Source organism: Schistocerca gregaria, chromosome 2 (genome assembly GCF_023897955.1).
Source record: "Schistocerca gregaria isolate iqSchGreg1 chromosome 2, iqSchGreg1.2, whole genome shotgun sequence".
Classification (NCBI taxonomy): domain Eukaryota; kingdom Metazoa; phylum Arthropoda; class Insecta; order Orthoptera; family Acrididae; genus Schistocerca; species Schistocerca gregaria.
In genome coordinates, this window is record NC_064921.1 from 309779998 (window position 1) to 309807431 (window position 27434).

A 27434-nucleotide genomic window follows, 5' to 3' on the forward strand; every position below is an offset into this window, starting at 1 on the left:
ATTCTTCCTGACTAATGTCTTGAACTTCAGCCTACTATTCATCACTACTATATTGTGATCTGAGTCTATATCTGCTCCTGGGTACGCCTTACAATCCAGTATCTGTTTTCGGAATCTCTGTCTGACCATGATGTAATCTAATTGAAATCTTCCCGTATCTCCCGGCCTTTTCCAAGTATTCCTCCTCCTCTTGTGATTCTTGAACAGGGTATTCGCTATTACTAGCTCAAACTTGTTACAGAAATACTGCTTACAGCCATTCAAAGCCCATCGATCCCAGGAACAGCGAAAATCTTGCAGCTGTCGTACGAGTGCAGATGGATTTTCTAGACACTTAAAACTCCTGATGTGTCACTGGGACTTCAAGACGGAGTATCAAAACAAGTACAGGAAACATGTGGTATCCCTATCGCCTAAGATGGCGACGACACAACCATCACCGGGCAAAGTGATGAGGAGTACTTTTGCCATTGACATGCTGTCATGCCAACACATTATGCTCGTAAGCATGAAGCAATCGCAGGAGCATACTACTGACATTTCTTGCGAAAGTTATAGTAGAGTCTGAAGACAAAGCGTCATGGGAAGGTACACAACAGAACATGTTTTCTCCAGCTCCTTCTACATAGGACACGATGTACACACTGCTTCTTGGGAATACTCCGCTACGCCTACCCCTCCCTTCACCCTACTCAAGTGAAATCCTGAAATGGCACCTAGACTTTCTCCTCTTATCTCTGATGAGTAAACCATTTGGAAGGAATTACCAGGATCGCGATGAAGTGATTATTAAGGTGAAACGTTTCCTGAACAGCTGAAACGTAACTTCTCAACCAAAGTCTGCCCCTAGTCATTCGCCATTGGAAAACATGTGTCGCACTGCCGCCTGAACACTCATGGTACTAGCTCGATTCTTCGAGGTTACAATTAAAGCTTTGGTTCTATCAGTCGTATATAGTTCACAGTTCTAAATGCTGATATCCGTTCTCGCTGCTTAATCTTCATCATAGTTCTCCCTTTTATTGGCGGATGAGCCATATCAGTACTAAATTCTGATTGAAATTCTAGTTCCTCTGTCAGGAACTAACAGAACTAACAATGTTTAATATTCCATTGTCTTTTATTTATTGGGGTTTGGGGTTGGGTTGTTTGGGGGAAGAGACCAGACAGCAAGGTCAGCGGTTTCATTGGATTAGGGAAGAACGGGGAAGGAAGTCGGCCGTGCCCTTTCAAAGGATCCATCCCGGCATTTGCTGGAGCGATTTAGGGAAATCACGGAAAACCTAAATCAGGATGGCCGGACTCGGGATTGAACCGTCGTCCTCCCGAATGCAAGTCCAGTGTGCTAGCCCCTGCGCCATCTCGCTCGGTTTTTTATTTATTCTGATAGTGTATTGCACAGTTTCTGTTGGCACACTTTCCTTGGCACAATCATACCTTCTGTCACTAATATGTCTGGACAAGCAAAAATTCATCATCATTTTCAAATAAAGTAATTGAGTAACCCAATCAAAAAAAAAAACGGACTAATCGATTACTCGTGTCTACGTCATGGGTACACAACAATTGAGACTACCGTCCTTGTGGGAATATCTGAACTGCTCAAGGCCATAGACACGGGTTCACAGGTAGATGCCGTGTTTCTTGACTTCCGCAAGGCGTTCGATACAGTACCCCACAGTCGTTTAATGAACAAAGTAAGAGCATATGGACTATCAGACCAATTGTGTTATTGGATTGAAGAGTTCCTAGATAACAGAGCGCAGCATCTCATTCTCAGTGGAGAGGAGTCTTCCGAAGTAAGAGTGATTTCAGGTGTGCCGCAGGGGAGTGTCATAGGACCGTTGCTATTCCCAATATACGTAAATGACCTTGTGGATGACATCGGAAGTTCACTGAGGCTTTTTGAAGGTGATGCTGTGGTGTATCGAGAGGTTGTAACAATGGAAAATTGTACTGAAATGCAGGAGGATCTGCAGCGGATTGACCCATGGTGCAGGGAATGGCAATTGAATCTCAATGTAGACAAGTGTAATGTGCTGCGAATACATAGAAAGATAGATCTCTTATCATTAAGCTACAAAATAGCATGTCAGCAAATGGAAGCAGTTAATTCCATAAATTATCTGGGAGTACGCATTAGGAGTGATTTAAAATGGAATGATCATATAAAGTTGATCGTCGCTAAAGCAGATGCCAGACTGAGATTCATTGGAAGAATCCTAAGGAAATGCAATCCGAAGACAAAGGAAGTAGGTTACAGTACGCTTGTTCGCCCACTGCTTGAATACTGCTCAGCAGTGTGGGATCCGTACCAGATAGGGTTGATAGAAGAAACAGAGAAATCCAACGAAGAGCAACGCGCTTAGTTACAGGATCATTTAGTAATCGCGAAAGCGTTACGGAGATGATAGATAAACTCCAGTGGAAGACTCTGCAGGAGAGACGCTCAGTAGCTCGGTACGGGCTTTTGTTAAAGTTTCGAGAACATACCTTCACCGGAGAGTCAAACAGTATATTGCTCCCTCCTACGTATATCTCGCGAAGAGTCCATGAGGATAAAATCAGAGAGATTAGAATCCACACAGACGCATACCGACAATCCTTCTTTCCACGAACAATACGAGACTGGAATAGAAGGGAGAACTGATAGAGGTATTCAGGGTACCCTCCGCCACACACCGTCAGGTGGCTTGCGGAGTATGGATGTGGATGTAGATGTAGATGTACTAGTGCATATAGTCAAAAAACTGCTCCGTAACGATGTGTTCAAAATCGGTGCGTAACCTACACAAATTGTTTTACACAAAATCACAGATACTAAGCAAGGTACCTACCTAGCGAAAAGTGTGGTATCCGCAGGTACCTTTTTATTACAATATATTTTGCAAAGCGTCCACTCTCTCTCTCTCTCTCTCTGCGGTATCATATACAGTATCATTAAGTAAGCTCAAGGATAACACACAATTAAAAAAGAGGAACATTTATTACAAACGAAATAATTTAACACAAGAAATACAAGTGCTTGGCATTGGCAGTGTGTGGCATGGTGCCCTCCATGGCGAGCTGCGATGTTGGGGATCACAATGCGGCTGCGGCACGTTGCTGGGTAGATCGACGCAGCATCTGCGTGAACCCGATGCGTATGCTGAAGAAGTAAAAGACCTCCACCAGGCTCAGCACGCTGAAGCCCATGAAGAGGCCCAACAGACCGCCACAGTTCGCTGAAAAACAACGAGATGACGAGATTACTCATTCCCATAACTTTACTGTTTAGTAGCAAATAATCCTGTTGGAAGAACATCCGCAACCAAGCGTCATAGCAGAGTTTGAAAATACCGCTTCAGTTGCAAATTTCTTTATTTTCACACGGCCGGTTTCGGGCTGTTGTAAGCCCATCCTCAGGTGTCGTACTGGAAATATCAAAAGACGGGAGATAATTTTCACACTCCGCAACACAGATAAACCACAAAAAAAATATTTTTCCCTAAAAAGTTCTGAAAATTAATAAGAAATATTTACAAACCGCCACTCGGGCTTTGTTCTGTGAAACCCATGTCATTGCCCAAGTGGCAACAGACAGTACTACGGACGACTGCCTGCGTAGAGAATATATACAAATGATATCAGGACACTTAGGCTGTGCTGTGGTCCCCGATTTCTCCGCCTCGTGATGACTGGGTGTTGTGTGATGTCCTTAGGTTAGCTAGGTGTAAGTAGTTCTAAGTTCTAGGAGGCTGATGACCATAGATGTTAAGTCCCATAGTGCTCAGAGCCATTTATGTGGTCCTCGAGCCCCGCGCGTACCAAGCACGGTGAGCTGCCTCTGGGATCAGAACAGGAAGTAGGGGATGCGAACGAGGAGGTAAATTGGTAAACCAGAGTGGCAAACGTGCTGCCATCTATTGACAGAGAGAAGAACGCGTGGCTCACGCGTGGCTCCTAGCCACAATTTGTATTTAGTCGTTTACAATTAAAAAGAAGAAAAAACAAAAAAATTACATAAAAATACACGAAACAAGTTAAAAGTGCATTTTGCCACTCTGGTTTACCAATCTGCCTCCTCCTTCGCATCCGCTACTCCCTATTCTGCGCTCATGGGCAGCACACCGCGCCTGGTACACGTGGCACTCGGGGACCACAGCACAGAGTCGTGATATCATTTGTACAGGGTGTTTAAAAAATGACCGGTATATTTGAAACGGCAATAAAAACTAAACGAGCAGCGATAGAAATACACCGTTGGTTGCAATATGCTTGGGACAACAGTACATTTTCAGGCGGAAAAACTTTCGAAATTACAGTAGTTACAATTTTCAACAACAGATGGCGCTGCAAGTGATGTGAAAGATATAGAAGACAACACAGTCCGTGGGTGCGCCATTCTGTACGTCGTCTTTCTGCTGTAAGCTTGTGCTGTTCACAACGTGCAAGTGTGCTGTGGACATCATGGTTTATTCCTTAGAACAGAGGATTTTTCTGGTGTTGGAATTCCACCGCCTAGAACACAGTGTTGTTGCAACAAGACGAAGTTTTCAACGGAGGTTTAATGTAACCAAAGGACCGAAAAGCGATACAATAAAGCATCTGTTTGAAAAATGTCAACGGACTGGGAACGTGACGGAAAGGTAGGGCGACCGCGTACGGCAACCACAGAGGGCAACGCGCAGCTAGTACAGCAGGTGTGATCCAACAGCGGCCTCGGGTTTCCCTTCGCCGTGTTTCAGCTCCGGTCCAAATGACGTCAACGTCCACGTATCGTCTCATGCACCAGTGTTTACACCTCTATCCCATACAAAATTCAAACGCGGCAACCCCTCAGCGCCGCTACCATTGCTGCACGAGAGCCATTCGCTAACGATATAGTGCACAGGATTGATGACGGCGATATGCATGTGGGCAGCATTTGGTTTACTGACGAAACTTATTTTTACCTGGACTGCTTCATCAATAAACAGAACTGGCGCATATGGGGAACCGAAAACCCCCATGTTGCAGTCCCATCGTCCCTGCATCCTCAAAAAGTACTCGTCTGGGCCGCCATTTCTTCCAAAGGAATCATTAGCGTATTTTTCAGATCCGAAACGACAACTGCATCACGCTATCTGGACATTCTTCGTGAATTTGTGGCGGTACAAACTGCCTCACACGACACTGCGAACACCTCGTGGTTTATGCAAGATGGTGCCCGGCCACATCGCACGGCCGACGAATTTAATTTCCTGAATGAATATTTCGATGATCCTGTGATTGCTTTGGGCTATTCAAAACATACAGGAGGCGGCGTGGATCGGCCTTCCTATTTGCCAGACATGAACCCCTGTGACTTCTTTCTGTGGGGACACTTGAAAGACCAGGTGTACCGCCAGAATCCAGAAACAATTGAACAGCTGAAGCAGTACATCTCATCTGCACGTTGTCAAAGGTTTCGGGTAATTTCATTCAGAGACTACGCCATATTATTGCTCCACATGGTGGATATGTGTAAAATATCGTACTATAGAGTTTCCCAGACCGCAGCGCCATCTGTTCTTGACAATTGTAACTACTGTAATTTCGAAAGTTTGTCTGCCTGAAAATGTACTGTTGTCCCAAGCATATTGCAACAAACGTTGTATTTCTATCGCTGCTCGTTTAGTTTGTATTGCCGTTTCAAATACACCGGTCATTTTTGAAACACCCTGTATGTATTCCCTACCCAGGCAGTCGTCCGTAGGTCTGGTGCCACTTGCGCATTGACATCAGTTTCACAGCACTTAGCCCGACAGGCGGATTCTAATTTTTTATTTTTATTTTTAAAACTTTTTAGGAAAAAAATGTTTTTTGTGTTTTATATGTGTTGCGGTGAGTGAAAAAAGTCTCTCGTCTTTTGCTATTTCCAGTACGACACCTGAGGATGGACTTATAACAGTCCGAAACCGGCTGTGTGAAAATAAAGAAATTTACAACTGAAACCGTATTTTCAACCTCTGTTGACGGTTTAGGTACAAGACTTCACTTCCATCTAATGCACATCAAGGTAAAACTGTTCTTATACAAAAGACTGATTTGAGTACCATACTGCATTCCTAAGCTTCATTCTGTAGGAAGTGAAATGGCCTTGCCTTTGTCTGACCTCTGAACTGACTTAGCAGATTAGTTAAGAATGGTGGCAACAGATCACGGTGCGCTCCAAATGACAGACTTCTTAGGTAATAGAACCTAGTATGTTGTCCTCGACGGCGAGTGTTCATCAGAGACAAGGCTATCGTCAGGAGTGCTCTAGTGCCGTGTGCAAGGACCGATGTTGTTCTCTATACACATAAATGATTTGGCAGAGGGGGTGGTCAGCAATCTGCGGTTGTTCGCTGATGATGCCGTGGTGTACGGTAATGTTTGGAAGTTGAGTAACTGTAGCAAGATACAAGACGATATATACAAAATTTCCAGTTGGTTTAGTGAATGGCGTCTAGGCATAAATGTGGTAAAATGTAAGTTAATCCGGATGAGTAGGAAGAACAAACCTGTAATGCTAGGATACAGTGTTACTAGTGTCCTGCTTGACACAGTCAAGTCGTTCATATATCTAGGCTTAACGTTGCAAATCGATATGAGATGGAACGAGCATGTGAGAACTGTGGTAGGGAAGGCGAATGGCCGACTTCGCTTTATTGGGAGAATTTTAGGAAAGGGCGGTTCACCTGCAAAGGTGACCGCATATAGGACGCTGGTGCGACTCATTCTTGAGTACTGCTCGAGTTTTTGGGATCCGTACCACGTCGAATTGAAGGAAGACATCGAAGCAATTCAGAGGGGTGCTGCTAGATTTGTTACCGGTAGATCCGAACAACACGTGTGTTATGGATATACCTCTGGCACTCAAATGGGAATCACTGGAGGGAAGGCGATCTTCTTTTGGAGAAACACTACTGAGAAAAATTTAGGGAATCGGCATCTGAAGCAGACTGCCGAACGATTCTACTGCCACCAACATGCATTGCGCGTAAGGGTCACGAAGATATGAGAAATTATGGCCCATGCAGACGCATATGGACAGTCGTTTTTCTTCGCTTTGTTTGCAAGTGGAACAGGAGGGGAAACGAGAAGTAGTGGTACAGTGTTCCATCTGCTATGCACCGTAAGGTGGCTTGCAGAGTATATTTGTACACTCCTGGAAATTGAAATAAGAACACCGTGAATTCATTGTCCCAGGAAGGGGAAACTTTATTGACACATTCCTGGGGTCAGATACATCACATGATTACACTGACAGAACCACAGACACATAGACACAGGCAACATGCACAATGTCGGCACTAGTACAGTGTATATCCACCTTTCGCAGCAATGCAGGCTGCTATTCTCCCATGGAGACGATCGTAGAGATGCTGGATGTAGTCCTGTGGAACGGCTTGCCATGCCATTGCCACCTGGCGCCACAGTTGGACCAGCGTTCGTGCTGGACGTGCAGACCGCGTGAGACGACGCTTCATCCAGTCCCAAACATGCTCAATGGGGGACACATCCGGAGATCTTGAGGGCCAGGATAGTTGACTTACACCTTCTAGAGCACGTTGGGTGGCACGGGATACATGCGGACGTGCATTGTCCTGTTGGAACAGCAAGTTCCCTTGCCGGTCTAGGAATGGTAGAACGATGGGTTCGATGACGGTTTGGATGTACCGTCCACTATTCAGTGTCCCCTCGACGATCACCAGAGGTGTACGGCCAGTGTAGGAGATCGCTCCCCACACCATGATGCCGGGTGTTGGCCCTGTGTGCCTCGGTCGTATGCAGTCCTGATTGTGGCGCTCACCTGCACGGCGCCAAACACGCATACGACCATCATTGGCACCAAGGCAGAAGCGACTCTCATCGCTGAAGACGACACGTCTCCATTCGTCCCTCCATTCACGCCTGTCGCGACACCACTGGAGGCGGGCTGTACGACGTTGGGGCGTGAGCGAAAAACGGCCTAACAGTGTGCGGGACCGTAGCCCAGCTTCATGGAGACGGTTGCGAATGGTCCTCACCGATACCCCAGGAGCAACAGTGTCCCTAATTTGCTGGGAAGTGGCGGTGCGGTCCCCTACGGCACTGCGTAGGATCCTACGGTCTTGGCGTGCATCCGTGCGTCGCTGCGGTCCGGTCCCAGGTCGACGGGCACGTGCACCTTCCGCCGACCACTGGCGACAACATCGATGTACTGTGGAGACCTCACGCACCACGTGTTGAGCAATTCGGCGGTACGTCCACCCGGCCTCCCGCATGCTCACTATACGCCCTCGCTCAAAGTCCGTCAACTGCACATACGGTTCACGTCCACACTGTCGCGGCATGCTACCAGTGTTAAAGACTGCGATGGAGCTCCATATGCCACGGCAAACTGGCTGACACTGACGGCGGCGGTGCACAAATGCTGCGCAGCTGGCGCCATTCGACGGCCAACACCGCGGTTCCTGGTGTGTCCGCTCTGCCGTGCGTGTGATCATTGCTTGTACAGCCCTCTCGCAGTGTCCGGAGCAAGTATGGTGGGTCTGACACACCGGTGTCAATGTGTTCTTTTTTTCCATTTCCAGGAGTGTAGATATGAGTGTAGATGTAGATGTCTAAATGTGGATCCAGTAATTTGCGTCCTAGTTCAAGGTATTGGATTTCAGTACAACCATCCGATTGGACTCGCGAAGTTTAAAAAGGATGTCAGGTCACTAGAAAACTCTAAATTGTTCACGAATCGTAGATTGGAAGACACTGACCCCGGCGGTATACCTGTATTTGTTTATGCCTGTACTTCACCTGACAAGAAAAGGACCTTCAATGCTCTCTTATACCTAACGAGACATCGTTAGCGAGGCAGCATTACAGTCTGTATTGTACATGAGCAGTATAAGCTCCGTGGTGAAAAAAATACAAAGAAAAAAACCACCAAATGAAGCGCCCATATACATGATCGGATGTCAATGTAACTTCGTGCTCGTATCCCCATCGGCAGGTAATTGTATATAAATGTTTAGTTTTCCAACTGTATGTGGCCGGTAGAAAGACTACCAGGGTGCATTAGTGTTTTTCGTGTTTAGAGTTCTTACCAGGCCTGGTAGGATATGTAAGGAGCGTGACCTGCACTATACTTTGTGTATTGACTGTGAAGGACTTGGAAATGTTTCTTACTTATGTGAGGCAGCGTTATCAGCACTTGGCCTTCATTGTGGGTCTCCATTTGAACGGCGCCTCGAATCGTGGTATATCGAGAATTGTAGCGCAGTCAGAAGTGACAGCGGCCCGATATTGGGCTGCATGGGGACATGACGGCTGTCATACTCATCGTCAAGGTACCGATCGATCACGTCTGATCACAAAGTAGGAGTCATGTCCATTAAAGGTATCCGGGCTGTTATGCCGGGGTCGCTTGATGAATTCTGTGTCAATGCCAAACGTTTCGTCCCCGTCTCCGGAGGACATCTTCAAAGGGGTCTGTAGTTCGATGGAAGATCCAACACACCCACTGGCTCGCTACTGACTGCCGCTAAATTCCGTGTGCACGCGCTCCCGCGCCGATGCGTAACGTCACGAGTTTTGAAAACGTCTACATTTACATCTACATTTATACTCCGCAAGCCAGCCAACGGTGTGTGGCGAAGGGCACTTAACGTGCCAGTGTCATTACCTCCCTTTCCTGTTCCAGTCGCGTATAGTTCGCGGGAAGAACGACTGCCAGAAAGTCTCCTTGGGCGTTCGAATCTCTCTAATTTTACATTCGTGATCTCCTCGGGAGCTATAAGTAGGGGGAAGTAATATATTCGATACCTCATCCAGAAACGCACCCTCTCGAAACCTGGACAGCAAGGTACACTTCGATGCAGAGGCCTCTCTTCCATAGTCTGCCACTTGAGATTGCTAAACATCTCCGTAACGCTATCACGGTTACCAAATAACCCTGTGATGAAACGCTCCGCTCTTCTTTGGATCTTCTCTATCTCCTCCGTCAACCCGATCTGGTACGGATCCCACACTGATGATCAATACTCTAGTACAGGTTGAACCAGTTTTTTGTAAGCCACCTCCTTTGTTGATGGACTACATTTTCTAAGGACTCTCCCAATGAATCTCAACGTGGTAGTCGCCTTACCAAAAATTAATTTTATATGATCATTCCACTTCAAATCGTTCCGCACGCATACTCCCAGATATTTTACAAAAGTAACTGCTACCAATGTTTGTTCCGCTATCATATAATCATACAATAAAGGGCCCTTCTTTCTATGTTTTCGCAATACATTACATTTGTCTATGTAAAGGGTCACTTGTCACTTCCTGCACCAAGTGGCAATCCGCTGCAGATCTTCTTGCATTTCGCTGCAATTTTCTAATTCTGCAACTTCTCTGTATACTGCAGAATCATCCGCGAAAAGCCGCATGGAACTTCCGACACTATCTACTAGATCATTTACATATATTGTGAAATGTCACGGTCCCATAATACTCCCCTGTGGTACGTCAGAGGTTACTTTAACTTCTGTAGACGTCTCTCCATTGAGAACAACATGCTGTGTTCTGTTTGCTAAAAACTCTTCAATCCAGCTACACAGCTGGTCTGATATTCCTTAGGCTCTTACTTTGTTTATCAGGCTACAGTGCGGAACTGTATCGAACGCCTTCCGGAAGTCAAGGTAAATGGCACCTACCTGGGAGCCTGTATCTAATATTTTCTGGGTCTCATGGACAACTAAAGCGAGTTGGGTCTCACACGATCGCTGTTTCCGGAATCCATGTTGATTCCTACAGAGTAGATTCTGGTCTTCCAGAAATGACATGATACGAGAGCAAAAAACATGTTCTAAAATTCTACAACAGATAGATGTCAGAGATATAGGCCTATAGTTTTGCGCATCTGCTCGACGATCCTTCTTGAAAACTGGGACTACCTGAGCTCTTTTCCAATCATTTGGAACCTTCCGTTCCTCTAGCGACTTGCGGTACACGGCTGTTAGTAGTGGGGCAAGTTCTTTCGTGTACTCTGTGTAGAATCGAATTGGTATCCCGTCAGGTCCAGTGGACTTTCCTCTGTTGAGTGACTCCAGTTGCTTTTCTATTCCTTGGACACTTATTTCTATGTGAGCCATCTTTTCGTTCGTGCGAGGATTTAGAGAAGGAACTGCAGTGCGGTCTTCATCTGTGAAACAGCTTTGGAAAAAGGTGTTTAGTATTTCAGCTTTACGCGTGTCATCCTCTGTTTCAATGCCATCATCATCTGAATTAACGTAAGACCAGAACTTCCTAGGATTTTCTGTCAAGTCGGTACATAGAATTTTACTTTCGAAGTCACTGAACGCTTCACGCGTAGCCCTCCTACGCTAACTTTCACATCGTTTAGCTTCTAGTTGTCTGAGAGGTTTTGGCTGCATTTAAACTTGCAGTGAAGCTCTCTTTGCTTTCGCAGTAGTTTCCTAACTTTGTTGTTGAACCTCGGTGGGTTTTTCCCGCCCCTCACAATTTTACTTGGCACGTACCTGTCTAAAACGCATTTTACGATTGCCTTGAACGTCAGTGCAATTGGCCGCTGTCCGCTGCCGTCGATCGCCGTTGCCACCACCCAGTGCTGGACTGGTGGTACACATCTTCTTGAACACTGGCATCCATATACCCATTAATTTCACGCTCTCCTCCTTTCGATTGAAATTATTAGGGTGTTAGGCGATTTCGATTGCCTCCCTGTAGAGCCTTTCGTAATACCCGCTTGTGGCCGCTAGTACTTGCGTCTCCTCGAAACGAATGCGGTGGTTACCTAGCTGGAAAGCATGCTCCGTAACAGCTGATCGTTCCGTTTCTCCTCTTCTACAATTGCCCTTGTGCTCTTCCAAACATTTTGAAACAGAAATGAAACTTCCTGGCAGGTTAAAACCGTGTGCCCGACCGCGACTCGAACTCGGACCTTTGCCTTTCGCGGGCAAATGCTCTACCATCTGAGCTACCGAAGCACGACTCACGCCCGGTACTCACAGCTTTACTTCTGCCAGTACCTCGTCTCCTACCTTCCAAACTTTACAGAAGCTCTCCTGCGAACCTTGCAGAACTAGCACTCCTAAAAGAAAGGATATACGGAGACATGGCTTAGCCACAGCCTGGGGGATGTTTCCAGAATGAGATTTTCACTCTGCAGCGGAGTGTGCGCTGATATGAAACTTCCTGGCAGATTAAAACTGTGTGCCCGACCGAGACTCGAACTCCTTTCTTTCAGGCGTGCTAGTTTTGCAAGGTTCGCAGGAGAGCTTCTGTAAAATTTGGAAGGTAGGAGACGAGGTACTGGCAGAAGTAAAGCTGTGAGTACCGGTCGTGAGTCGTGCTTCGGTAGCGCAGATGGTAGAGCACTTGCCCGCGAAAGGCAAAGGTCACGAGTTCGAGTCTCGGTCGGGCACACAGTTTTAATCTGCCAGGAAGTTTCATATCAGCGCACACTCCGCTGCAGAGTGAAAATCTCATTCTGGAAACATCCCCCAGGCTGTGGCTAAGCCATGTCTCCGCAATATCCTTTCCTTCAGGAGTGCTAGTTCTGCAAGTTTTGCAGGAGAGCTTCTGTAAAGTTTGGAAGGTAGGAGACGAGGTACTGGCAGAAGTAAAGCTGTGAGTACCGGGCGCGAGTCGTGCTTCGGTAACTCAGATGGTAGAGCACTTGCCCACGAAAGGCAAAGGTCCCGAGTTCGAGTCTCGGTCGGGCACACAGTTTTAATCTGCCAGGAAGCTTCATATCAGCGCACACTCCGCTGCAGAGTGAAAATCTCATTCTGGATTTTGAAACAGTTTTTAGTGGTACCCACATAAACATCTCCACAGCTGCATGGGATACTATACACTCCAGCCGTGAATGTAGGAGTGCCGCATTGTGCACCAGGCACACTGTACATCCTTCACATCTGCATCTGCCGTCCGAGAATAAGTAATAGAGTCACTGCAACATTTTGTGTTATCTCGCGCCATTGGTGGCAGACTGGTAGCAGCCGTACTAATGAACTGCCGTCGTATGCGCAGGCTGCTGTAAACACGACAACACAAACGGCAGAGTTCGGGATGGTGTCGTGACTAGAGTGCAAGAGCTTCTGATGAACAGCATCGCAATGTGTTCAGCGATGAATCGTATTCTGTACTACTGTGGATGAACATGGTCGGTGAATATGACGGGAGAGTTTTCATTCTCCACAGCGTAGGTGCAGTTGGAGGTGAATTCCATTCCTAATGTTATGCAGCAACTGCACTTAAGTACCAACACGTCAAGGCTGTACACGAGGAAGTTGTTGCCTCAGTTGTGGAAAAACCAGTGCCGCAAGGGACAAAAACTGATAATAATATATTAATTACAGGAGACACTGTCGACCGTCACGAGTTGAAACAACAGATACTAGGCTAGGCAAAGTAAGTTTCGATTGATTGCGCAAGGAAACCACTCTGATAATGAGAAATATCTTATCTGCAACAGTTAGCTACAGTTTCCAGCCAGTGCTCTACATAGTCACCAATCCGACTTAGACACTTGGCGTAGAATTTTACCATCTTTCCAGTTCCCTCGTCATAGATGGCAGCCGCCAGTGCTTTCTGCCATTTCTCTACGCTCATCTATAGCTCGTTGTCTGTACGAAAATGTTGTCTTCATGGCCAGTCGTTAATGTGACCAGAGATGAAAAACAGAGGGAGACAATTACCGGCTGTAGTGCCGGTGATAAAACACTTCCCATCGAAAACGCTGCAGGAGCATCTTCATTGCCCTGCAGACTGCGACCGAGAATTGTCACGAAGTAGGAAGCGTATGACAGTTACGTAATGTGCGCTGCATAACATCAGACGAAATCTCTCACCAGGCCCTCATACTTGGCGGGAGACACTATTTTCTACGCATCGTTATGTGGTCACCATGCGCTAAGAACTGAAAAGAGTAAAGTGATGCAACCCTCAGGCGTACTAGAGACACTGACGAACACATATGTGCAAAGCTTTATTAGATTTTCACAGCGGTTTCCATTTCGTGTCCGAACGGAACTTTCTTTCCGAATATTCCTCGTATATGTATCACAGTACAAGAAAACACTCTCAGCTCAAATACTGAAACGGTGAGCCCTCATACTATAATGTCACTTTCTCTCTACAGGGTTCAGACACCACCGACTGACCGTATACTTCAGCCTACGGCACTTCACAGCGTTTGGATATAGCATGGGCGCAGGAACAACACTGTTGACTCAGCATTCTATTATCGTTAGGCAATGATCTACCACATATGGCTTGCTACTCACCAGAGGTGCAAATAACTGAAAAGTTAAAAATAAAACAATTGTGTCAAAATTCACATATAAGACATTCAACAGTAGAGACTCTTCACACAGAGATAGAGACGGTACCTGGATGCTTTACGAGATGCATTGGCCGAAGGCACTACGCGTTGGGACGTAAACAAAAGCTACACCTTACTTGTGCCGTGTATGTAAAATAATGTCGGTCAGGGATGTGTACAGATGTGTACACCATACTATGGGAACTGACTGAAAATTTGGTAATGGCCTCGAAGTATTACCATCGGCTCGAGCAACTGAATACGGTTTGTAGTAAAGGAATCTAAATCTCAAACCGCATTACCTTCCACAAGAATACGGATCCCGTCTTAAGAAGCATGTTAGTGGCAATTAGTTACCTAACGGCAGTTATCACAGAAAGGAGTAACGGGAAATTTTGGAAATATGTGGTAAGTTACTATGGGACCAAACTGCTAAGGTCGTCAGTCCCTAGGCTTACACACTACTTAATATAACTTAATTTAACTTACGTTAAGGACAACACACACACCTGTGCCCTAGGGAGGACTCCAGCCTCCGACGGAGGGAGCCGTGCGAAGCTTGACAATGCGCCCAAGACCGCTCGGCTACGCCGCGCGGCGGAGTAACGGAGGGGGAATTTAATAACCACGGAAAAGGACTGAAAATTCGCATTTTGCTGATGTATGAAGTATGTAGACATACTGAACTGGCCTAAGATAATATCATAGCAGTCAGAATGATTATTATTATTACTACTACTACTACTACTACTATTAGCAGCATAATTTCTGCTCTCCCTTCTCATCCTACCACATGCCCTACTGGTAGCAGTAATAGTAGCAGTAGTAAGATTAGTAGTAGTAGTAGTAGTAGTAGTAGTAGAAGTAGTAGCAGTAGTAATAGTAGCAGAACTTTGTATCGTACTTTAGAATAACACAGGCACTGTTATATCATATTAATCCGCCGACATTGGTCTAGCGACTTTCAAGTAAAATGTGAATGGGTATCATCGGACGTCCGTCCCGAATAAATTCAACGAAGTATATAGAACAAAATGAGATAAAAATAAAATGGTAAGGCGACCGCTCACGGTCGTGATCGTGGTCGTGTTCGAGTTCCGGTCAGGTACAAATTTTCGTTTTTGTCATTCAATTCTACAGTTGATGGTTGTCTACATTCGCAACTGCAGATGCATTTAATGTCAGCATAAACGTTTACCGGTACAACAATTGTAATAATCATTAATTCTAATAAAAATAATAATAAAATCAGAACACAAAGAAGGAAAACAGCAGACATGGAAGCGAGAAATGTCTACAGTAAAAATATTGTTCTACTGATGTTAAATTAAAGCGTTATAATAAACTTGTAAAATCAGGAGTCCTCTATGGATCGGAAAACTACTTTTACATGAGCATAAAATGGGATCAGAAGGTTTGGAAAAAAAAAGAAGAATCTTGCAAATAATGTTGGGTTCAATCAAGAACTAAGACTAAATAAGGATGTACACTCACTCTTTCGTAAAATAACACATAATATCAGACAAAGGCGTATTTCAATCTATGGACACCTAGAGAGTATGTAGGAAAACAGATTAACAAAGAAGATCCACATAATCTTCCAAATCTGGAAAACAGACAATGAAAATGGGTAGGGAAGCAGGATAAAAAAGGACGTTGAGGAAATGCAGACTGAATGGAGACGTTGGTCAACGAGGACAAATTCAGAACAGAAATCAAGGTCAAAGGTTTTCAGGGAGATCAAATAAACAGGAAAACTACTGGAGTCATCTGGTCACATGAGAGGAAAAGAGGTCATTCTAAGAAAGTGGAAGAATTTTGGAGTAGGATGAAGGAAAATGAGTAGCTTTCTTGACGTGGGCCATAGTTGGCCTGACACTAAATGGTATAATAATAATAGTAATAGTAATAATAACAATAAACAGTTTCAATAGGCTTGACTGGCAGCAACTACAGCCATTTAAGAGACTGCATAGTAATGATTGTCATTCGGAGACCGCAAACTGCCTTTCGTCAACATTATAGATAAATGTATGATTTCCAGGTGCAAATGGCATTGTTATGACCTTACGGAAAATGATTATACTTGCCATTAACAGCCCATAGATGGCGCATTACACTGAAAAATGTTTGCATTGGTGCTGTATTTGTGTAAGGAGCTACTCTAAGTGGTCGTGGGACAATAGCAATGTTAATGAAGCGGTGCTGCTGTCGCTAATGGGTACCTTACTACGTACACGACCGTTTCAGGCCTTCATAATTCGTGCCATTATGTTGAGAAGCAACGTCGTGTAAAGACCGAAACCGGTCGTGGACTTAAGAAGGTGTCTCTTTCGAACTGAAACGTGTTTCAATTAGCTGAACACAATTGCAGAGTAACAGCGCCCTCTGAACACAGATAGTAATAATAGCAAGACCGTTTCCGGAAATTAGAATCACTGTACAGAGTTTGGCATTTCAGTAGAAGAATGGGATTTACAACATTCCGGCTGTGTCTACTCGCTTGTTGATTTACTTATATTTTCACTTGGAGATGTTAAGGATTAAAACCGTTGTTCTGTCGGGGTTATAATTATTGGTAAGGAATTCCTATTTATGTCAGCACAGCTGGTAATAGAGATCATTGAGAAGTGATACAAAGAGGCAGTCAAATAACTTCCTATGTTTTATTTTTCTTCCTTTATCTCTTACTTACAACCTGACGCTTTCAATGCAAATTGGACGACAACTCAGTTTATCTGAAGGATCACTCCGCTCAATTTGCAGCCGCTTACACGTCCTTCTACAAGTGACAATCTTTTCTCCTTTATTTCGTTGGCAGCATTTCTGATGCTTAAGTACAGACAATGTTGCTATCTAAGACTTTTCCTTTAACTTCATAACTATGCAAACTGAAAATTCTGTGTTCCTCCTCACATCCAAATTGTAATTGTTCCACCACATTTCAGGACCGAAACAACATATCTTAAAATTTATCTGACAGTAATAAAACCTACAATGGACGTTTAATTTGGTTTCCACTTTCCTTTCATCCCCGTGTGTTGCTTATATAACCTACAATTAAAATGTTTGTGATGATATTAATTGGCCGATAGAGACATATACAGATTATTCCATATAAATTTTCTAAATTATGGTAGGAAGTGGACTAGTTACCAATGAAATCGGTGACTCCATACAACTCGGAACGGCGACTTGGGATGAACTGGTTGTCCTTAAAGTACACGTTAAGCGATGACATACGGTACCTGAAAATGAGCATCATTTTGTTTATGTTATTCTAATAATAATATTTTCAGTAACTCTAGACGTCACGTCATTGTTTGTCGCAGTAAGAAAGAAGATAAGTTCGAGTTTGGTAACATTTCGGTAGTATTTACAACAAAGAGCCATATAAACTGGTACACCTTCAAAATATCGTTTGGGCCCCCGCGAGCACGCAGAAGTGCCGCAACACGACGTAGCATGGAATCGACTAATGGATGAAGTAGTGCTGGAGGGAGCTGACACCGTGAATCCTGCAGGGATCTTCATAAAACCGTAAAAGAACGAGGGGTGGAGATCTCTTCCGAACGGCACGTTGCAAGGCATCCCAGATATGCTCAGTAATGTTCATGTCTGGGGAGTCTGGCGGCGAGCGGAAGCGCTTAAACTCAGAAGAGTATTCCTGGAGTCACTGTGCAGAAATTTTGAAAGTGTGGGATGTCGCAGTGTCCTGCAGGAATGGCCCAAGTCCGTCGGAACGCACAGTGGACATGAATGGATGCATGAGATCAGACACGACGCTTACATCCGTTTCACCTGTCAGAGTCGTATCTAGACGTATCCAGAGTCTCATATCACTCCAACTTGACAAGCCCCACACCGTTACAGAGTCTCCACCAGCTCGAACAGTCCCCAGCTGACATGCAGGGTCCATGGATTTATGACGTTGCCTCCATACCTGTACACGTCCATACGCTCGATAAAATTTGAAACAACACTCGTTCGACGAGGCAACATGTTTCCAGTCATCAACAGTCCAGTGTCGGTGTTGACGGGCCTAAGCGAGAGTAAACCTTTGGGTCGTGCAACCATCAGGGGTACAGCAGTGGGGCTTCGGCTCCGAAAGCCCATATCGACGATCTTTCGTTGACTAGTTCGAACGCTGGCACTTGCTGATGGCCCAACATTGAAATCTGCAGCAGTTTTCGGAAAGGGTGCACTTCCCTCACGTCAAACAATTGGTTTCAGTCGTTGTTAGCCCTCTCTTGCGGGATCTTTTTCCGGCCTCATCGATTTCGGAGATTTGATATTTGCCTGATTCCTGACATTCACGGTACACTAGTGAAATGATCGTACGGGAAAATCCCCACTTCATCACTGCCTCGGAGATGCTGTGTCCCATGGCTCGTGCGCCGATTATAACACCACGTCCGAACTCACTTTCATCATTATAACCTGCCACTGTTGCAACAGTAACCGATCTAAAAACTGCGCCAGACATTAGTTGTCGTACATAGGGGTTGCCGACCGCAGCGCTGTTTTCTGCCAGTTTACATATGTCTGTATTTGAATACGCGTGCCTATACGAATTTTTTTGACGCTTCTGTGTATATAAGTGTAATGTTTCTTTATATAAATAATACTAGTTGCTCCATGCGAGAAGCTCTGCAGTAGCCGTAATCCTCTTCGTACAACAGCAGAAGCTTGTACTAATAGTGCCTGTGTTTAGCACTTTAATCATGACCTCAAAAAAAAAAAATGTCTACTTGACAACGATGTAGTCTAAAACAAATGTAAATTTTGAGGAAGCTGAACAGTGTTGAATATTCAGATTCAGCCGCACGCTTTTGGGTTAAAATTTTTTCGCATTAGAAACGTTATTGGTGAACTACAGGATTACTTCAAACAAAGGCCTCACAGCATAATACACACCAATACACTCCGATTGGTTTTTTACTATGGAGTGGAGGGTGCACTGAGTTGAAACTTCTTGCTAGATTAAAACTGCGTGCAGCATCGGGCCTCTAACGTGTGACGTTGCAAAGGCCCCAGGTCGAGTCCTTGTTCGGCACGTTTTGATCTAGCAAGAAGATGCATCCCGATAAACTGTTTTGTAAAGCAGGTAAAAGATGAATGACTCAAAGTGAAGAATTAGGCGATATAGAAAATGTTGGCTAAATTAGTCAATTTTTATTTCTTTCAATCTTTGTTCACTGTTCTCACGTCATATATGAGACATAAAGGTAAGTTCAATATTTGTGACGGCTGCAATACAGTAATCAGAAATAGCGAACTATTTACTCGGATGTATGGACCTGCTAAGTAAGGAACGTGTATATAATTGTTTCTGGTACTCGTAAAAAAAGGAAAAAAAAACAGTTTGGCAGAAGATCTGGCATCAAAAGACTGGCGAACGGAGCCTACCTCAAAAGAGACCTGCTACTGCCCCTAGTGAAGTCATATCTCTCGGTCTGTGCACAGGCGCAGATATGACAGTGCTAACAGTATGTGGTGTAATTTATGGCACGTCAACTCGCTGCAAACGTCCAGAAGAAAATTGAGCATTTCACATGGAGTGCACAACAGATGTAGCGGAAATGAGGAGGGGTATTAGCATTGTACACGTTTCTTACATGTATTACCTTATATTATCTCGACGAAAAGTTGGCTTCAAAGCGATTGTTTTACATTTGCTCCATATTCGAGTTATTGTAAATTACGTTGACTTGACTCTTCATATAATGTTAGACACTCCGATTCTGTGCTACGTGGCACCGAAAATAAGAGGGTGCGTACATAGGCCTCCTGAGCGCCATCTGATTGTCGATGATCGTCACAAAAGAATCACTAACACTACAACCCTTGGAGAATATACAGGGTGAGTCAAAAGTCCTTGGATCCCTTCATAAGTTACAAGATTAAAGGGAAAATTGAAATGTGATGATGGGAACATAGGTTTGACGTGGGGCCGCAAATGTAGGAGAGAATGTCATTCATGGCCGCCATCTTGAAATCCGCCATTTTGGATTAAAGTAATTTTTTTTAATGGGAAGGGGGGTGTATGGCACATCAAATAACACTCGGTTGAGATCTGGAATAGAGTGGTGTAATTTGTTTTTGTCTATCTTGTACAGTTTAGAAGTATTTAATGTTCAAAGTTACCTTGATGCCGATTCATGTCTCTCTTTGTTTCGGGTGATCTAAAATGGGTCTTAAGCAGATAGTGTTTGCTGAGACCATCCGGGATTTGAGACACCTGGAGGAACGCATACAACACGCCTGTGACCAAATTGCAGCAGACACACTCATGCGTGTGCAGCCAGAGTGGTTACGTCGACTACAGTTCTGCATTGCCCAGGATTGACAACACGTAGAACAAGTGTTGCAGCAGTCGGTATGAAGGTAATTTCCCAACTTTCAACGTTAATAACCTCTAAACTGTACAAGATAGTCAAAAACAAATTTTACCACTCAATTCCAGAGCTCAAGCGAGTGTTATTTGATGGGCCCTCCTTCCCATTTAGAGAAAATGACTTGAACTAAAAATGGCGGATATCAAGATCGCGGCCATGAATGACATTCGCTCCAAAGTTGCAGCCACACGTCAAACCTATGTTCCCAACACCACATTTCAATTTTCCCTTTAATCTTCGAACTTATGAAGGTGTCGAAGGACTTTTGACGCACCCTGTGTATTATATCGGGGTGTCACTGAAGCAAACATTGTCATTTAACACTTACATCCAAGCGTAGTGTTTTATATTTTAGTTTATTTTTCGGTTCGGGTAGAGAGCCTATTTTCTTGTGATCTCATTACACGCTATTGAATTAGTAAGCGTCACTGGCTCACTTGTAGTATCGACTCTCTCTCTCTTGCTAGCCTACTGCCACTATCTACGAGGAAAAGTTGGTATCTGTGGACTGCGTCCTTAGGTCTTTGCTTGCCGATGTATAATACAGGGCGGCCCATCGATAGTGACCGGGCCAAATATCTCAAGAAATAAGCTTCAAACGGAAAAACTACAAAGATAGAAATTTGTCTACCTTGAAGGGGGAAACCAGATGGCGCTATGGTTGGCCCGCTAGATGGCGCTGCCATAGGTCAAACGGATATCAACTGCGTTTTTAAAAAATAGGAATCCCCATTTTTATTACATATTCGTGTAGTACATAAAGAAATATGAATGTTTTAGTTGGACCACTTTTTTCGCTTTGTGATAGATGGCGCTGTAATAGTCACAAACGTATAAGTCCGTGGTATCACGTAACATTCCGCCAGTGCGGGCGGTATTTGCTTCGTGATGCATTACCCGTATTAAAATGGATCGTTAACCAATTGCGGAAAAGGTCGATATCGTGTTGATGTATGGCTATTGTGATCAAAATGCCCTACGGACGTGTTCTATGTATGCTGCTCGGTATCTTGCACATCATCCAAGTGTCCTGATCGTTCGCAGGATAGTTATGTTATTTAAGGAAACAGGAAGTGTTCATCCACATGTGAAACGTTAATCCCGACTTGCAGCAAATGAGGATGCCCAAGTAGGTGTTTCAGCTGCTGTCGCGGCCAATTCGCACATCAGTAGCAGACAAATTGCGCGAGAATCGGGAATCTCAAAAACGTCGGTGTTGAGAATGTACATCAACATCGTTTGCACCCGTACCGTATTTCTACGCACCAGGAATTGCATGTACACGACTTCGAACGTCGTGTACAGTTCTACCACTGGGCACAAGAGAAATTACGGGACGATGACACATTTTTTGCACGCGTCCTATTTAGCGACGAAGCGTCATTAACCAACAGCGGTAACGTAAACCGTCTTAATATGCACTATTGGGCAACGTAAAATCCACGATGGCTGCAACAAGTGGAACAACAGCGACCTTGGCGGGTTAATGTACGGTGCCGCATTATGGGAGGAAGGATAATTGGTCCCCATTTTATCGCTGGCAATGTAAATGGTGCAATGTCTGCTGATTTCGTACGTAATGTTCTACCGATCTTACTACAAGATGTTTCACTGCATTGACAGAATGGCGATGTACTTCCAACATGATTGGTGTCCGGTACATAGCTTGCGTGCGTTTGAAGCGATGTTGGATAGCATATTTCATGACAGGTGGATTGGTCTGTCGAAGCACCATACCATAGCTCGCACGTTCAATGGATCTGACATCCCCTGATTTCCTTCTGTGGGGAAAGTTGTAGTATACTTGCTATCGTGATCCACCGACAACGCCTGAGAACATGCATCAGCGCATTGTCAGTGCATGTGCGAACATTACGGAAGGCGAACTACTCGCTGTTGAGAGGAATGTCGTTACAGGTATTGCCAAATGGATTGAGTTGGACGGACATCATTTTGAGTATTTATTACATTAGTGTGGTGTTTACAGGTAATCACGCTGTAACAGCATGGGTTCTTAGAAATGATAACTTCACAAAGGTACATGTATCACATTGGAACAACCGAAATAAAATGATCAAAGGTACCTAGGTTCTGTATTTTAATTTAAAAAAGTACCTGTTACCACCAGTTCGTGTAAAATTGTGAGCCATATGCTTGTGACTATTACAGCGCCCTCTATAAAAAAGCGAAAAAAGTGGTCCAACTAAAACATTCATATTTCTTTACGTAATACACGAATATGTAATAAAAAATGGGGGTTCCTATTTAAAAAAAAAACGCAGTTGATATCCGTTTGACCTATGGCAGCGCCATCTAGCGGGCCTACCATAGCGTCATCTGGTTTCCCCCTTCAAGCAAGAAAAGTTCTTTGTAGTTTTTTTGTTTGACGGTTATTTCAGGAGATATTCCGCCTGGTCACGATCAATGGACCACCCTGTATAAGGGGTTCACTGGCCCGAGAGGGAGGCACGAAGTTTGGGGGTTGGCGGTAGCGTCGCGACAAGAGCGACAAGAGGCGGTCATGAGGCGCGAGCGGCCGAAGCAACTAGCTGCGCAAGGAGGGTCTGCGCAGAGCAAAGATACCGAAGTACTCCACCGGGGTCAGCGTCGACTACAAGCAGTAGGCCGACATCCCGTCGGTTGGTTGGTTACATTTGTGTCGGACGACCGCTCGTGGCCTGGCTGCCCTCTTCTGCCTGGCTTTCATCGGCAACACTCACTAACTGCTGCGACGCACCGTGGATCCATGGAACTGCTTGCTGATACAAGGGCGTAACCTTCTGTAACCCTTGTGGTGATTTGTTTCATTGTCTACCTCCCCCCTCCCCCCTAATTATATTCTGGTTTGTACCCTAGTCATAGAGTTTCAATCGATGGGCTCTTTGGTCGTAAATATAGGCAGAGTACTGTACGTAGACACTAGTTGTCGTCTGAAAATTTGTCCCGCTATTATATTCTCTCTCTTTTCTGGTTTGTACCCGATTATTAATGTTATAATTAATCAGCTCTTGGTCGTAAATACAGCCGGAGCAATTGTACTAAAGCACAGGTTGCCCTTAAACAAAAGAGGGACCTTGTGGTTAGTTTTAGCTGTTAACCGGTTCAATTCTCTGATTGTAATTGCATTTCTCAGTCATTAGTTATAATCTGTTCGTTTCTGTGTTTGAAATATCAAGTCATTATTGGTGTATTTTAGTTGGATCTTGTGGTTCCGCCGAGTGATTTCTCAAGTAATAAGTGTTCACAAGTAATGTTTTAAGACGTTCCTTCAGAGCGATCTTAATAACTGACAAACAGTGTAACTTTGAAATTATTAACAGCCAATTGTCATGAGGGCTTTAGTCAAAATAAAACTGTCAGAAGGGACGGGTTGGGATCGAGCCACACCTTGTTTGCTGATTGAAATTAAGAAGTTGATTACTTTGAAGTAAGCCTTATCATTGTCATAATGTTTACTAATCTGTTTAACCTTTAAGCACAGGTGAGCATCGCAATCCCGAACCTTCCGACATACAGCTTTCAAATTAAAAGTTAAGTTACGTGTTTTGAGTAATTGAATCACTCATGTCATAAATGGTGCTTATATAGTTTTCATGTGTTGCAGAAGGGCATTTAATAGACACACTGTGTCCAGCGCGGTAGCGAACACCGCTGTTTCACCCGATAACGGGCGTTCTGCAGGTGCGGACGTCTCGATGTCATATTGTTTACTGTTTTGCAATACAGCACTTCAGATTCCTTTTGCCAAGATTAAAAACGTATTCAAGTTTAGGTTTAAGATCAAAAGAATTTTTCCAATATGTTCATTATGTTGAAGAAAATTTTATGGTTAAATGCTTCGACCATCTGTAAGACACAGTATTACATTGTTAAATAAACAGGTTGTGGGAAAATACAGTTATATTGATGGGTCCTCCCTTCCACGTTTTTCTTATTTCCATTAAGTACCTCGAAACATGTACTAATAAAAATTTCTCTTAAAGCGTTTGTGTATATACCTAATTTTTGAAGGACGTCTCTGCGGGGCATGTGAAGAGGAATATCAGATAATACTATTGTAAAAGGCTTCTGTGTCTTGGACATGTTATTTCCGTAAGATAAGTTAAAAATGGCTCAGAGCACTATGGGACTTAACTTCTGAGGTCATCAGTCCCCTAGAACTTAGAACTACTTAAACCTAACTAACCTAATCACAACACACACATCCATGCCCGAGGCAGGATTCGAAACCTCGACCGTAGCGGTCGCGTGGTTCCAGACTGTAGCGCCTAGAACCGCTCGGCCACTGCGGCCGGCGCAATCTGAAGGCTTTTTCCTATATTGCTCATAAAACTAGTCTTTACTTTTACTAAAATTCTTCTGGAAATACTGCAGTGTCATCTTACACAATTCCAAAAAAATGCTAAAAGTAGTCAAATACAACTTTATACTCAAAAAGGTTTTTAATGTGACGAACATCGCCCACGAAAGCCCTATAATGTATGTTAGTCTCTGGTTATTTTGCCATTGATACAGTGAGAGGATGGCCGCTGTGGTGTCTGAAAGAGTTGACGTGAGAGTTGTCTTTCGTGATGACAGTACGTTCTGTCTGTATGCGAGCGGTGGACGTATACGTCCATGGCGTGGAGCTGATCAACTACCTACTCCAGAGTGCATTCGCCCACGACACGCAGCTTCCATCCCAGGCTTCGTGCTGTAAATAGCCATCTAGTACAGCTAGCGGCCAAATTTTATGTTTCTGTTCTCCCCTCGCTACTCTCCGCCTGCTTACCACGCAGCGGGCCTGGTTTCGATTCCCGGCCGCGTTAGGGATTTTCTCCGCCCGTGGATTGGGTATTATGTTATCCTCATCATCCTTTCATCGTCACCGACGCTCAAGTCACCAGTTGTGGCGGCGACTGAAATAAGATTGTACACGGCGGCCGAACTTCGCGGTTGGGGCCTACCAGCCAACAATGCCACACGATCATTTCATTTTTTCCCCTTTGCTATTGTCATTTCTTCGACAAAAAGGTGATGTGATTTTCCAGCAGGATAGAGCACGACCACATACGACTGTTGCAACCAAACGAACTCTTCTTGGTATACGACGACTACTGTCCTGGCCACCAAGATCACCAGACCGCTCTCCATATGAGTACGTATGGGACACGATGAAGTGAGAATTTACTCGTGCTCCAGGGCCAGCAGGATGAACCATTGCCGAATTGCAACAAGAGCGTCAGACGCTTGGGGAGAGCTGTCATAAAAGGCCGCGGTGGCCGAGCGGCTCTAGGCGCTACAGTCTGGAACCGTGCGACCCCTACGGACGCAGGTTCGAATCCTGCCTCGGGCATGGGTGTGTGTGATGTCCTCAGGTTAGTTAGGTTTAAGTAGTTCTAAGTGCTAGGGGACTGATGACCTCAGAAATTAAGTTCCATAGAGCTCAGAGGCATTTGAACAAGAGCTGTCACAGAATGTTGTTCAATATATTCGTCATCTTTTGGAAGCGACAACAGACGCATGCTTTTCCGGCAGAGGGGTATACATTGATGTCACTGTCTGGGCACACTTTACTGTAAGCCTACTCCTACACTGATGAACTACCTGTCACCTTAATTGTCAACAAAATGACATTTTCATTGTCGGTGCCGCACATTTTTCCGACAATGTAATATATGATAAAAGGGTAAGTGCTCCCAGATCTCTGTTCACGGTACGTACTCGGGGGACTCAAGACTATAATGGACTAATAGAGCTGGAGGAGGACAAATTGTGTGCTTACACCAATAATCACCAGAATGATAAAAGTTAGTAAATTTGACTGTCAATAACACTTTGTTAAATTTGATTTTGTGTGGAGAAAAAAAGAATCTGGAGACTGCAAAGGCAAGGAGTTCACAAGGGATGGAGGTTCGACTGCAGCGTCTCAGATTCCACCTGTTGAACAATGTGCAACATGTGTCGACATAATAAGATACTTTTGTGAAATACTGACCCCACAGTTTCAGCGAAGTTGATCTTCTGCGCCTGAAAGTACGCCTCTGTGTCCAGGTCTGCCTGGGAGATCTCTGCGTCGAAGCTGAGGTCTGTGCAGGAAGGGAGGCAGTCGCAGTCGTTGGAGCCGGAATCCGTGTCGGCATCGTCAGAACGCAACTCCATCAGCACTTTCCGCTCCACAAGTTCCACTGCTTAAAAAAAAAAAAGTATGAGGAGTAATGCACTAGTGAAGAAAAAGCACTAAAAAATTCGTGCGAATCCGGAGCTAGTTGACGCGGCTGCCTGCCATGCGGAGGACCCAGGCTCGATTCCTGGTACAGTCAAGAACATTTCCTTGGTGAGAGGTGTGGAACGCGGTACTTGCAGCTTCGTTATGCAAACTGAGAAGCCACTTGACCTACTCGTAGTGGCTTCAGGTCGCGAAAGCTGACAAAGGCTGGGAGAGTGGTCTGTTGACCCTACGCCCTTTCATACCACAACCTGTGTCCCCCTCCGCAGCGTAGTGGTAGCGTTACCGCCTAACAAACAAAGGGCCCGGGTCCGATTCCCGGCAGGGGACTGGATGTTGTCTGTCCATCATCACTGACTTGCAAGTCGCCGAATTGGCGTCAACTAAAAAGGACATGCAATACGGCGGCCGAACTCCCCAGAATGGGGGCCTCCTGGCCAACAATGCCATACGATCATTTTCCATTACCACAACTAATGACGCTATTGGCATAGGTCCTAACTGATGGACGGAATGGACAGAGTTTATTTTT

General features: G+C 44.8%; 1 protein-coding gene across 1 annotated transcript in view; it reads right to left on the minus strand.

The window, feature by feature from the left end:
- Positions 1-2967: 2967 nt before the first annotated feature.
- The window catches only part of LOC126336136 (pickpocket protein 28-like), a 145937-nt gene continuing 121470 nt past the window's right edge, over positions 2968-27434 (minus strand). Inside the window, exons 9-11 of the mRNA XM_049999626.1 lie at positions 26672-26861; positions 17453-17544; positions 2968-3224 (exon numbers count right to left, since the gene is read on the minus strand). Of these exons, the coding sequence (XP_049855583.1) occupies positions 3082-3224; positions 17453-17544; positions 26672-26861 (425 nt within the window). The 3' untranslated portion in view covers positions 2968-3081. The remainder of the gene's footprint in view (positions 3225-17452; positions 17545-26671; positions 26862-27434) is intronic.